The following is a 13372-nucleotide window of genomic DNA, read 5'->3' as shown; positions in this document are numbered from 1 at the left end:
GCGTAACTAGGTATGGGAAAAGTGGCCTCACTTTTCCCTTACAGGAGCCAACCCAGGGCTCGAAAACCGTTTTATTTTTCAAACCGGTTTATGCCAAATACGTTCTCTTTAGTTCTTGAAAAACGAAATTAACCGGTTAAATTGAAAATATCGAAGCAAGATAGAACGAGTAAGTTTTGCTGTCCCTTTCACTTATGACAACGAGGGTCTCCGAGAGATGAGAGTAACCGGCTTTATATCGGCGAACCATAAAATTCCGTTCTCTCTTTTGACCGGTTTTATAAATCGATTTTTTTTGTTCGCGTTCCATCAATTAACCGGTTTTTAACGAAATAATATAACGGTTTTTTAACGATAACAGGTATTTCAATACCGATTCCGAGTCCTGAGCCAGCCGTATTTACCTTGGGAGCACTTTGAAAAGAAAAGTCCTCGCAGATGCGAGTTCGCTCACGACACTAGATTAGAGTAGTCACTCGGGTCCAGCACACTAGCCGCGCGTCCTAGCGCTCGGGCCGCAGCGGCGCGAGCGCGGCGAGGGACGCGCGCCGCCGCCGCTAGGAGGCGGGCGAGGCGGGCGCCGCCGAGTGCGAGTGCAGCCCGGCCGCCGAGCCGCGCGCCACGCGGGGCTCCAGCTCCAGCGACAGCGTGTACTGCCGCTCCTCGGGGATCACCAGGTTGCGGTCCAGGAGGAAGTCGCATACCTGCATGCGAACAAATTATACGTCTAAGGGGAGTCAAGGTATAAATATGGCTCATTCAGTCGGACTTCGAATCGTCCACTCCTGAGGATGCCTACGAGCAATTAGTAGGGTTGGCAAAACTTGACGTTGGTTTGCGCATACAACCACAGATAAGATAATGACTTGAAAATTGACAATCCTAAATAGCCGAAAGGGCCGATGCATTAGAAAAGGACAACATGATTCATCCCTGAATCCTGTCAAACTTCGGTTTTGTGGGAAGTTTCCTTTTTGTACGGCAGTACAATATTTATGCGCCAACATAAGCTTTCTTCCATCAGAAATTAAGTGAAAAACTAATTAGTACCTAAGTACTTACAGTTGGTTTAGTCTCGATAGTTGTTTTTCAATCTAACTTTATGTTAAAAGTAAAATAGTAAAATTAGGGCTCACCTTTGGAATATGATCTATCTTATAAGGCGTCTGCTGAAAGTTCCTTATTTCTCGAATTACGTGCGCAATCTGGAAGTACGAAAGTTGAATATATTATGACAAAAGTCAAGTCTTGAAACATTTAGGCTTAGAACGAATTGCGAATGTTTCTGAACCGCAAAAAGCGTAAGCGTAAGCTATGTATGGCATGCTTCATAAGTACACGCACTTGAAAGACTGAAACCGCATGCAATTGGACTGAAACTGCAAGAAATTAATCGCAGTGCGTTCCAAGCCTTATAGATATCTTTGAATAAAGTTTTATAACTCACCGATAATAAGTAAGACACTGCCTTAAAGGTTACATTTGACAAATCTGCGTGTCATCATGGATGACACGAACTACGTTATATATTGTTGGCAACATCAAGTCTACGCTACCACGCATAGGATATAAAAAGTTAAAAACCTATGCAAACCGTTGCTCGGAACATTTTGCCATCGGCTGCCGTCGTGTTTGCGTGAGCTACTTTGATATCGTTCCATGCTATTATTTTATATTTCGTTATGTAATATAAAATGTGCAATTTGTTCCTTTAATTTTGTGAGATTTATTAGAACTTCGGATAAAATAATTGTGATTTGTTTATTCTGCCGTTTTTGTTCTAAAATCCACCCTGAGACCTTAAAATATTATTAAACGACAAAATTCTGGCACTCTTACCATACGCATTTTGGAAAAGTTGAGCAGACCATCAGGGGTGTAATTGGTTGTGCCCTCGTCAATGAAAGAGAGATCCGACAGGTACATTCCTAGGTACGGGATGCACGGCGGATCGCATCTGTAAGAAATATGTAACGTTATTTAAATTTATAACGTCATTTAAATATATACCGTTATTTAACTGTAAAACGTTCTTTAAATATATACCGTTATTTAAAATTATAACGTTATTTATTTTTATTAAGTACGTTATTAAAATTTGTAACGTTATTTAAATTTATAACATTATTTAAAAACCGGACAAGTGCGAGTTGGACTCGCCCCCCGAGGGTTCTGTACTATTTAGTATTTGTTGTTATAGCAGCAACAGAAATACGTCATCTGTGAAAATTTCAACTGTTTAGCTATCACTGTTTATGAGAAACAGCCTGGTGACAGACAGACAGACAAACCCGTCCCTTTGGGTACGGAACCCAAAAAACTAGTTGCGATACTATAAAACTGTAAGTGTGATGTAAGAAGTAAAATTTGACAGTTATGCATTATATATACTAGTGGATCTCTGAGCTGTAGACCTCGGGAACCATATGGCTCCGCCATTTTAAAACAATTCCGACAACTGAGTCGACAAAAAAAATCTTGCAATTTCATGAGAATCGGTTGAGAAATGCGACCTGTAGACGAGAACATCCGGACCTATGAAAGCATTTTAATCCAATCTGAAACGGAGACCTTTGCTAACGCTCGGTCAATAACACTAAGGCTACAAGTTAAACGGTAGGTCTTAGCTTCGTAAATATAAGGGTCCATTCATAACTGTTAAAATTTACTTCTTACTTTTCACCGACTAAAGTAGGTTTTTAACACCACATCGGTGGCAAACAGGCATACGGTCCATCTGATAGTAAGCAGTTATCGTAGCCTATGGACGCCTGCAACTACAGGGCTGTTATATGCGCGTTGCCAACCCTTTTAAACCTTGGGCATAGTATTTACTACTAAATATGTATACGGTCTAATTGCCATGACTACGTAAATGAATCAAAAGGGTGGTTATTATACAAATGCGAAGATAATAAATATAACAACATTGCTATTTATAATTTGAATTTATGACGGATTTTCAAAATTAGATACTAACCTGTGAAACGCATCTCAGGAAGGGCATCTCTTAAAATTAGATACTCACCTGTGAAGGGCATCTCTTAAAATTTGATACTGACCTGTGAAGGGCATCTCTTAAAATTAGATACTGACCTGTGAAGGGCATCTCTTAAAATTTGATACTGACCTGTGAAGGGCATCTCTTAAAATTAGATACTGACCTGTGAAGGGCATCTCTTAAAATTTGATACTGCCTGGGAAGGGCATCTCTTAAAATTTGATACTGCCTGGGAAGGGCATCTCTTAAAATTTGATACTGACCTGTGAAGGGCATCTCTTAAAATTAGATACTCACCAGTGAAAGGCATCTCTTAAAATTAGATACTCACCTGTGAAAGGCATCTCTTAAAATTAGATACTCACCTGTGAAAGGCATCTCTTAAAATTAGATACTCACCTGTGAAGGGCATCTCTTAAAATTAGATACTGACCTGTGAAGGGCATCTCTTAAAATTAGATACTGACCTGAGAAGGGCATCTCTTAAAATTAGATACTGACCTGTGAAGGGCATCTCTTAAAATTAGATACTGACCTGTGAAGGGCATCTCTTAGAATCCGGAAGCGACATTCAGACGATATGATCGTCTGCATTTTTTCTATCGTCTGTTTGCTCTGAAAACAAATAATTTAAATGCTTGAATAAATCTGCTGATAATCAAAAAACTATGGACTTACTCTATTCGAGTACTTACAATTGTTAGGCATTTAAAATTAAATTATTATTTTTATGTTATTTTATTATAGGACATTATTTATTATACTAAGCCCCACAATAAGCTCAATAAAGCTTGTGTTGTGGTTACTTAGACGACGATGTATATAACATAAAAATAATTATAAATATTTAAATAGATAGATAGCATGGATGACTGTGGCATAAGTATTCGTGCTGCAATATTCCGTGCCGATTTGAAACCGGGACCATCGGCTTCGTCACTACCCACTAGGCCAGACAGGTCGTCAATCAAATAACAGAATAATTTAAGATTGTGTGATGATTCTTTTTTTTTTCTCTTTGATTCGCACGTCATTGTTCAAGATGTTACGATACTTAGTATACTTGATGCGTGTTGAGTAACTTTTACCTTCCAAAAATATACGATGAACGGTCCACGCAAACGGGCATGCAAACAGTGTACCTACTTACAGTTTTGGAGACCTTCCCCCAATTCCTCTTGAGTGGATACACCGATGTGTTAAACAGCGCAGCACCCCTTGTTACTCGTACATAACCGAGTTACATTACCAGCAATGTACAAGGAAAAAATATTCTTCCCACAAAACCGGGTAATGTATTAAGAAATATTTTTTCTTTGCACATTACCGATAACATTTCCAGTTGTGTACGAGGATGTAAACAAGCTGTTGAAGTTGTGTGTCCATGCTAAAGCCCTCAAACTGTGAACTTACAGTTTTGGAGATCTTCTCCCATGTCTTCTTGAGGCGATACACCGATGTGTTGGACAGCGTAGCACACACAATAAGCTGTTGAAGTTGTATGTCCATGGTACAACCCTCAAATGCTGAACTTACAGTTTTGGAGACCTTCTCCCATGTCTTCTTGAGGCGATACACCGATGTGTTGGACAGCGTAGCACACACAACAAGCTGTTGAAGTTGTATGTCCATGGTACAACCCTCAAATGGTGAACTTACAGTTTTGGAGACCTTCTCCCATGTCTTCTTGAGGCGATACACCGATGTGTTGGACAGCGTAGCACACACAATAAGCTGTTGAAGTTGTATGTCCATGGTACAACCCTCAAATGGTGAACTTACAGTTTTGGAGACCTTCTCCCAGGTCTTTTTGAGGCGATACACCGATGTGTTGGACAGCGCAGCGCAGACTTGCAGTACACCGTTGAAGTTATGAAGACATCGAGCTATGTCGGCTACTGCTGCCCACTTTTCAATGGCAGCCACGCGTCCTTGAAAAAACAAGTTTTTTGGATACATGAATTTCTTAATTTTATTCTAAAAGAAAAATTAACAAATTCTCCACTTCCAGCAGGACTTAAACCTACGAACTTCGGAAACCATCCAATCGCTCTTAACCAACTGAGCTACGGAAGCTGAAGCTGAATCTTATAGTTTCGCCATGTCCGTCTGTCTGTCTGTCTGTCCGAGGCTTTGCTCCGTGGTCGTTAGTGCTAGAAAGCTGAAATTTGGCATTGATATATAAATCAATAAAGCCGACAAAGTCGTACAATAAAATCTAAAAATTTAATTTTTTTACCTCCCCTACACGTAAATTGGGGGTGATTTTTTTTTTTTGCTATAACCCTACAGTGTGGGACATCGTTAGAAAGGTCTTTCAAAACTAATAGGGGTCTTCAACAAACATTTTTTGATAAAGTGAATATATTCGGAGATAATCGCTCCGAAAGAAAAAAAAATGTGTCCTCCCCTCTAACTTTTGAACCATAGGTCCAAAAAATATGAAAAAAATCTTGGAAGTAGAGCTTAAGAAACAAATTAAATGAAAACTATAGCGGACATGATCAGTTTAGCTGTTTTTGAGTTATCGCAAAAAGTTTCTCCTTCATAGTAAAAAGACTTACTTTAAGTAAGTAAGTAAGTAAGTAAATATTCTTTATTGCACCAACAATTATACATACACATACACATACATTACACATTATACATTACACATTATTTAATTATTTAATTAGGTACTGATTATGCAAATTCGCCTATTTGTTTAACTCGGGTGAAAGGTACCGTTTAATCCCTTGGTTAACAATTTACTATACTTTAAGCTCCAGTTTAGCTTATTGTGACGGAAGAGTAACTACGGACCCCTACACTGAGCGTGGCCCGACATGCTCTTGGCCGGCAATACATGCCTCAGTGTGGCGTCTAGCGACATCTACCGAAATAGTGTTTCATCTTAACGGCATCGGAATCTCAAGATGTATTGAGAATTCATCAGTAACAATCTGCTAGAATCTTGTGTTTATTACATTCAAAGAAGAGTATTTATATAGTTTAAACGGCTTGTGTGAGGTAGACTCAGTGTTAGATCTCAGATTTTCTAAAGCTTGGTCCCAAGACCGAGCTTAAGAAAAGCAAAAATGAGCTTTTGATGACAAATTCACAGACGCATGGAAGTACGATGTGAATTGACTTTCTGGGCTTCAAGCCCTGCGTAGTTTGGACTTCCACTTTAAATTTAAATAAAAATCTAGGACGTTGCACATAAATAGTATTAGATTTCACTTTGAAAATGCAAACCTGCCAAAGTATATTTCTTGAGGATTTCCGAGATGACGAGGTTGGAGATATGATTGAAGTGTGACGTCATCAGCAGGATATGTGGCGCTCGTTCAGCCTTGTCAGCCTTTGTCCACGCTTGCCCCAGGAATTCTCTGAAGAATTACAAAAAATATTCCTTATACTATAGCATAGGTCAAATAAAACCTTAGTTGTCTGTAATTTCGAAGTTTTCTCAAGAATCAGGATTAACAGGAACAGCAATCAGGGTCGGTGACACATGTTTGTATGGAATAAGCAAGCTAACGTGTATGTATGGAATAATCATGCAATTATAGTTAGATTTAACTTTAGATCCACTGCTGATAACAACTTTCAAACATTCACGCTAATAGAAACGGAGACAGGTAATACAAAAATATAAATTTATATCTCCTTACTCGCTGTGAATGGAGCTAAAGATCTGATAGTCCAAATACGTCATTTGCTCAGCTATCTCAAGTGCTGACAGAGTCTCCACGCTTTCTTTAGTTGGTACCTGCAAAAATAAATAGTAACTTACTTACAATGGCTAAAAATTACTATATCATAGTAATTTTTAGCAGACAACACCTATAATAATGACACTGAAAATAATCGATCACGATAAAGAACTTGCCAATAATTATGATGACAATGACGCTGATAGTATTTATGGAAATGATGTGTTTTTCCCGAATGTGAATTGAAAATCGCTTAAGAGTTTTATCACGTTATACAATATATTAGTATGTTACAATACAATACTTTATAAAATACAATATGTATAATAATAAATAGGAAGATAATAATACAATTACTATTGAAAATGACGGCGATAATCGTGATTTAAATAATGACGTCACTGATGATATTAAACGAAATGTAATAAAGATAAGAATATTGGGAGTAATGGTACTTACTGGAGGCGGAGCAAACAGAGCTTTCAAATCCACCGCCCTATCAGGTGACCGTTCCAACAGCCTCAACAACTGAGCAGCTGCCTTATGTTCCGCCGGCAACAGTCCTGGACTGGCCTCGATCTCTTTCAGGAAGTCCATGGTGAGGCCGCGGAGACGCTCGTCTGACCAGAAGTCGGAGGAATGCTTGGAGATCCAGTGCCTGATCATGATAAGACAATATAAACAGTTTTTAATGTGAACCTCATGCTGTTGTTCGAATCGAGTTTTTATTGACGACAAACATCGTTTAGGTGTTTATATATATGTTTGACAACGCAGTAGAGTCAGACCAAGATAAGTTGGGAGCGGTTTGACAGCCCAGACAGTGCCAGTATTATTTTAAACGTCAAACTTCTATGAAAATATGACGTTTCCTTAACACTTGCACAGGCTGAGCTATCAAAATCGTTGCCAACTTAGCTAAGTCTCTCGCGTTGGTCTCTAATCGATTTTAACAACTTCGTTCTCGTTCTAACAGAAAGGAAAAATAACAAATTCCTTTGATTTATAAACCTCTGACAAAAATGTATAGTTGATTCTATGACATTGATATTGACATGCAAGTCGACTATGGGTTGTACTCATGAATTTCTCAGCTATCAAATGTTAAATTTAATTCATCTTTGCGCAAAATGCTACCCCTTTTCCTTTTAGTTTCTCTTCATTTTGGTTCCAAATAATTTTGACTACCTAGTGAGACCATGAAACTACAAACTTGTAATTTTTCCTCTCTATCAACACTATCAACGCTAATTTTATGACCACGAGCTAACCTTACCTATTTTTTTGGTAAAGTTCTCACCTCAGCACATTCAACACTCGCATAGTAGCAGCAGTAGATATAACAGAGTCTCGTCTAGTCTGCGGCGGTGACGTGGTAGGTGGCGACCGAGGATTCGACGACGCTGACGTGGCCACAGCAAATGCAACCGCGGCCGTTGATGTGCTGCTCCTACACATTGAAAACTCCAATAAAGACAATAGAAAGATACACGGGATCTGAGAGCCTAGCCATGATTACCGTGTACAAACGCCAATTGAAAACTAAAAATGTATCAGAATGCAAGGGAAAGTGACTTGAGAATTTCCATACAATATTTAAGTTTCATTTGGTGTTTTCTATACACGATTGTCATTCGGTCAGGTCCTTTGATAAGAAAAAAGGGTGAAAAGTGCGTTACCTAAGAACATTCCGGTAAAAAAAGTTAACTTTCGGGTGTTTATGGTTTTCTACTTACATAGTACACGTGCTCAAATTGGGAGTTTGCATCAATCTCAAATGGCTTGACTTACCTGAGCATATTCTTCAAGTATATTCGAATACATGCGCAACATTAATGGGCCTGAATATTTAAAACACCTTGGTCTTTGAGACGCTGACCAGTTAAGAAGCCAAAGCCATTTACACCTTTTATATTTTCATTTAATATAAATTGAAAAAAGTTATCAAGATGTTTTTTATAGTTCAGAATTCTAAGGCCGTTAATGTTATATTTATTTTTTGGTTTTTGATTATTATATCAACCTCGTAAGCATGTTCGTGGAATTTCAAAAGTATATCCGAATACATACGTAACATTAATTGACCTAAATACTGAAAACACCTTGGTCTTTGAGACGCTGACCAGTAAAGAAGCCAAAGCCACTTACACATTTTATATTTTCATTTAATATAAATTGAAAAACTTTATCAAGAAGTATTTTTTAGTTCAGAATTCTAAGGCTGTTATATTTATTTTTAAGTTTTTGATTATTATATCAACCTCGTAAGCATGTTCGTGGAATTTCAAAAGTATCCTACATATTATGGTTTATTTCGGGTTTTAGTAGAGAAATAGCTACAGAAAAACATCTCGCTGAGCAAAAAAATAATTATGATAGGAAATTATATGATAGTAATGACGTCTACTATTTGTTATATTTGTGCATACTTTCCTAGATAGACATTTACTTAATCAAAGCCTGACGTAGAATTTATTTGGTGATGATAAGGACACAGAATTTACTAAAATGTTTACATAAGACTTTTAAGATAGAAACTGGACGGACATTGTGAGATAAAGATAAAAAGAGAGAAAGCAAAAAAAGGATTAGAGTAAGTTACGTAACGCTACATAGTGAATTAACTACTACATGCATAGAGAAAAAGACAAATAGATAGAAAATGTAAAATTAAAAACGATTCAAGTTCATGCATACATTGATTTAGTCAAGAATTTATTTAAAGAATATATTATGAATCACAATACATGGACAGTTTCTTAAGTCAAGATAATTTCGAATCAAACATGACGCAAAAACCTCAAAGATATCAATCGTTCAGGCGTTTACATCAATGAAAAGGATTAGATAAAATCGTGCCTATTTTCTAAGAATTTTAAAAATATTTTTTACATACAAATGTCCGAATTGTGTTAGTTCCTGTTTTCTGATTTTGATGGCGTGAAGCTTGTGACAGTTGTGACTGAAGACCATGTAGGAAGAGTTAACACCAGGTTTGATAGAAATCAAGTAAGAAGATGGAAGCTAATGTAGACTGAATTGCTGTTGACGTGATAGTGGCTGAGTATAAGCAGATTCAAAGTCAAAAGTAAAACGTGTGGTGAGTTCTGTTCAAAGTGTAGTTCAGTGTGCCCTGTGTACTACATAAATCGAGGACCATACACAAAAATCTTAAAAAGGGCAAAATTCTAAAAATTCTAAAGAAGCGTACTTTCATAGTCGTCCTCTACGGGCGCTCTAAAAGCCTGCAGTCTACGAGTTACCTCTCAACCACTCACCACAACGGGTCTTTTCCAAAGCTGTTAAACGAATACCAATTGAATTATTCAGTTTTTTTTCTAAATAATTTTGTTGCGTGACGGATGTCACGATCCGACCCGTAATTGTGTGGAAGTTATTTAAAAATTGAGATTATACAATTTTAGAAAAGTTACATGCCACAACATTGAGATTTGAATAAGCTCTCAATTTGTGCTGAACAATAATTAGTAAATCGATAATGTTATGAAAAAGAGAGATGATGATAATGATAGAAACAATAATAGGTTTGTCGTACCTCCTGTGAGACTGACGGAACGACGTGATGACCACTCCTGCCTTGGATTGGCTCGTTTCACGACGATAATTCTGGAAAGGTGTAGAAAAAAATAAGATCACGGAAGAATATACGAAACATTAACAGGGTTCAAACCTTTGGGTCCTTGGTTCAATAGGACATCTTAAATATAAATACATCTGGTTCTTTGGCGCTATTCACTGCGAAGCCGAAAATGCGTAATCAGCTAGTGTGTAGTACGTGCTGGCAGTGCGGTCGTTAGACCATGCCAAAATAAATGTATTTAGAGCGTAATATTTCAATGCATCAGAAAAATGAAAATACCTGTACTTGGGACACCTGTGAAGTGACAGAGGAGCGTGGCTCCGAGCCGCACCAGTAGCGGCGCCTCTCGCTGTTGATCGAGGAGTTGGTGAAGCGACGCTCGCTGCCAAAGGAACACGAGATATGAAGTATTTAAGTGCAACTACAAATGTGGATTTTTTGATTCACACACAACAGGCGGCTCGAAAAAAATTAAAATTGAACAGTGGAGAGGAAAATAGCGTAATCCAAGTTAATTCCAATAATTGCAACCAATTGTCACCTACCACTTATAAACACTATTACACCAAGTTATTATTTGGAAATAATAATAAATAAATAAAATTATAAATAATAAAATGATTTTATTTCGGATAAAAAATCCATAGTTGTTAGTTACATTTTTACATTTTCATTTAACTTATAAAATAGTGTTAGGGGAATAACAAAATAATTTTAACCTAAATACATTGTTATTTTGCTACAGAGTGGAGTTTTGTCCACCGCTGCAGCAGAGGGGAGTCCGACCTGTCCAACAACGCTATCATGATACTGTTAGCGCTGCCCCGCCAGCGGCTAAGTAAAGAGGCGCACCGCTTCCGCATGATAGCCGCAAAGCCGTCGACTTGCGCCTCCGCAAACATCCCGGAGGCGCTACAGTGTCGAGGCAGCCCCATCAGCATCCTGAAAGCGTTGTTGTACTGCACACGTAGGTCGCTGTACGCCCGCCGCGTATAGACACCCCACAGGCTGCAAGTGTAGAAAGACTGGCAGTAAGCTTTGAAAAGCGTTACTTTAACTGCGTGTGTACAACGTGCAAACCTGCGGGTAAGCATATTGCACCGCACGGCCAGCGACCTACGTTCCCTCTCAATATCACAGTTATCGCTAAGATCTTCGGTAACCCAATGGCCTAAGTACTTAAACTTGCTAACTCTAAGCAGAGGTGTGCCATATAGAGATACATCAGGCAAACTGGTGTAGGTCTTAGATCTGGGCTTGAAAACCATCAGCTCACTTTTTTTTACATTATATTTTAGACCATGCGTTTCCGCATACTCTTGACATATTGAAATCAGCGTTTGCAGTGCCCTGATTGAAGGGCTTAGCAGCACCATATCGTCAGCGTAGCTTAGGTTATTTACACACACTCCTCCTGCATGGCAACCGATTCCGGTGCTGCTAAGCTCCTCAATCAGCTGGTTCATGTAAAGGTTGAAAAGCCTGGGAGAGGTCAGATTTCCCCTGCCTCACTCCACACCCCAACCTATACTCCCCAGAGACAACTCTTCCCCACCTGACTTGGTGTGATTGGTGGTTATACCAGTATTGTAACAGAAATATGCATTCAGGTGCCAGGCTTGTTTCTTTTCTTAACTTATCCCACAACAAATCGTACGATACGAGATCGAATGCTTTAGAGAGGTCTAAAAAAAGCAGCAAATACCGGGGTTTTTCTACTCGTATAATACTGCACAGTCTGTTTGAGGCAAAGGATAGCACTCTCCGTAGACAGACCGGCTCTAAACCCAAAGTGCGCATCGTTAAGTGACAAGTGCTTCTCCATTTGCCGATCAATAAGGCCGTCCAGTACTTTGGCGATAATCGAGGCTAGCGATATTGGTCTGTAGTTAGATAAGCTAGAGGAATCACCCGTTCTGTCTTTAATTATGGGCACTACAATCGTACGCATGAGATTTTCCGGCAGGTACGAGTGTCGCAGACATAACGAGTAAAACATTGCGAGAGATCTGGTCAAATGGATGCCCGCATGTCGCAAGTGTTCGACGCTAAAATCGTCATGCCCTGGGGATTTTCCTCCATCTAAACCTTTAATAACACTCCACACATCGTTATCAGTAAAGGTGATACTACACTTCAGGTGGATATCCGAACTAGCCCCGGACACCGACGACGCAGGGCCCAATGGCGACTCTAATTTAAAATGTCTTTGAAACAAGTTAGCGATTTCAACAGGCTCATGTATCCCCTCCACGCTCACAGGGAGACCCGTTTTATGGTTTAATCGGTTTGTGTTTTTCCAGAACTTGCCAAACTTTTTATTAGAATGGTGTTGCGCAATAATATCCATTTTAATTTTTTCCACGTTATCCTGGCACCATTTAATTACCTACTTGAAATGGATTCCATGGTCATACCTGACAGAGCGCCGAGGTGTGTACCGTCCTGTGTCGGAGGCCCGACGGCTCTCTTCAGTGGCGGCGGCGGCCTCCCGTGCGCCGTCGGAGCGGCGCCGCGCCTCCGACGCCGACGCCGCCGCCGGCAGTAAGCGCCGTGGACTTTGTGACATTGTGCGGACTCGCTGAGAAAGGAGTAAACATTAGGCTGTTTTAGTTATTTTGTCGATGCAGAATCCGTCCGGCATGAGTAGGCTCATTTAGTAATTTTTATCATTCACGCTAATGCGCGACTGCGGCTACCACCTCCGCATGAGCACCCATTAGATAAGTAGTTATACTTATGTCACACCGATTCTTTATCAACAAGTATCAGTGGCGAATTAGAAAGCATACTTTTAATATAGATACTTGGTAGGTATGCAAGCCTATGATGGTAGTGTTAATAAGGGTCAATAGTATCAAAATTCAGAATGAAAACTTGATTTTTTACTTTTCTTTCTCGTAACATTTATCTCGGAAAAGATCAAGCATTACTTTGGACTCTGGGTACCAAGTCTATTATCAACTGTGATGGAAATGGTTCTTAGAATAGAAGTACTGTAGGTACTTATGTGATTGATCGATTTAATGCGATATTGGTCAAATCATCGTTCCACCGTCGGACCTTCTCCTT

The 13372-nt window shown here is 39.1% G+C and overlaps 1 protein-coding gene and 1 long non-coding RNA gene across 2 annotated transcripts in view; one reads left to right on the top strand and one right to left on the bottom strand.

The window, feature by feature from the left end:
* The window catches only part of LOC133527033 (uncharacterized), a 351591-nt gene that overhangs the window by 277056 nt on the left and 61163 nt on the right, over positions 1-13372 (top strand). The gene's annotated exons all lie outside the window — the stretch shown is intronic.
* Positions 498-13372, bottom strand: part of LOC133527030 (ras-specific guanine nucleotide-releasing factor 1-like) — a 105374-nt gene continuing 92499 nt past the window's right edge. The window contains exons 23-35 of the mRNA XM_061863917.1: positions 12718-12881; positions 10580-10682; positions 10256-10326; positions 9978-9998; positions 8000-8149; positions 7159-7357; positions 6658-6755; positions 6239-6372; positions 4784-4932; positions 3537-3616; positions 1840-1957; positions 1137-1205; positions 498-704 (exon numbers count right to left, since the gene is read on the bottom strand). Of these exons, the coding sequence (XP_061719901.1) occupies positions 558-704; positions 1137-1205; positions 1840-1957; positions 3537-3616; positions 4784-4932; positions 6239-6372; positions 6658-6755; positions 7159-7357; positions 8000-8149; positions 9978-9998; positions 10256-10326; positions 10580-10682; positions 12718-12881 (1503 nt within the window). The 3' untranslated portion in view covers positions 498-557. The remainder of the gene's footprint in view (positions 705-1136; positions 1206-1839; positions 1958-3536; positions 3617-4783; positions 4933-6238; positions 6373-6657; positions 6756-7158; positions 7358-7999; positions 8150-9977; positions 9999-10255; positions 10327-10579; positions 10683-12717; positions 12882-13372) is intronic.

Source organism: Cydia pomonella, chromosome 17 (genome assembly GCF_033807575.1).
Source record: "Cydia pomonella isolate Wapato2018A chromosome 17, ilCydPomo1, whole genome shotgun sequence".
Classification (NCBI taxonomy): domain Eukaryota; kingdom Metazoa; phylum Arthropoda; class Insecta; order Lepidoptera; family Tortricidae; genus Cydia; species Cydia pomonella.
This window is presented reverse-complemented; position numbering and strand designations above follow the sequence as displayed.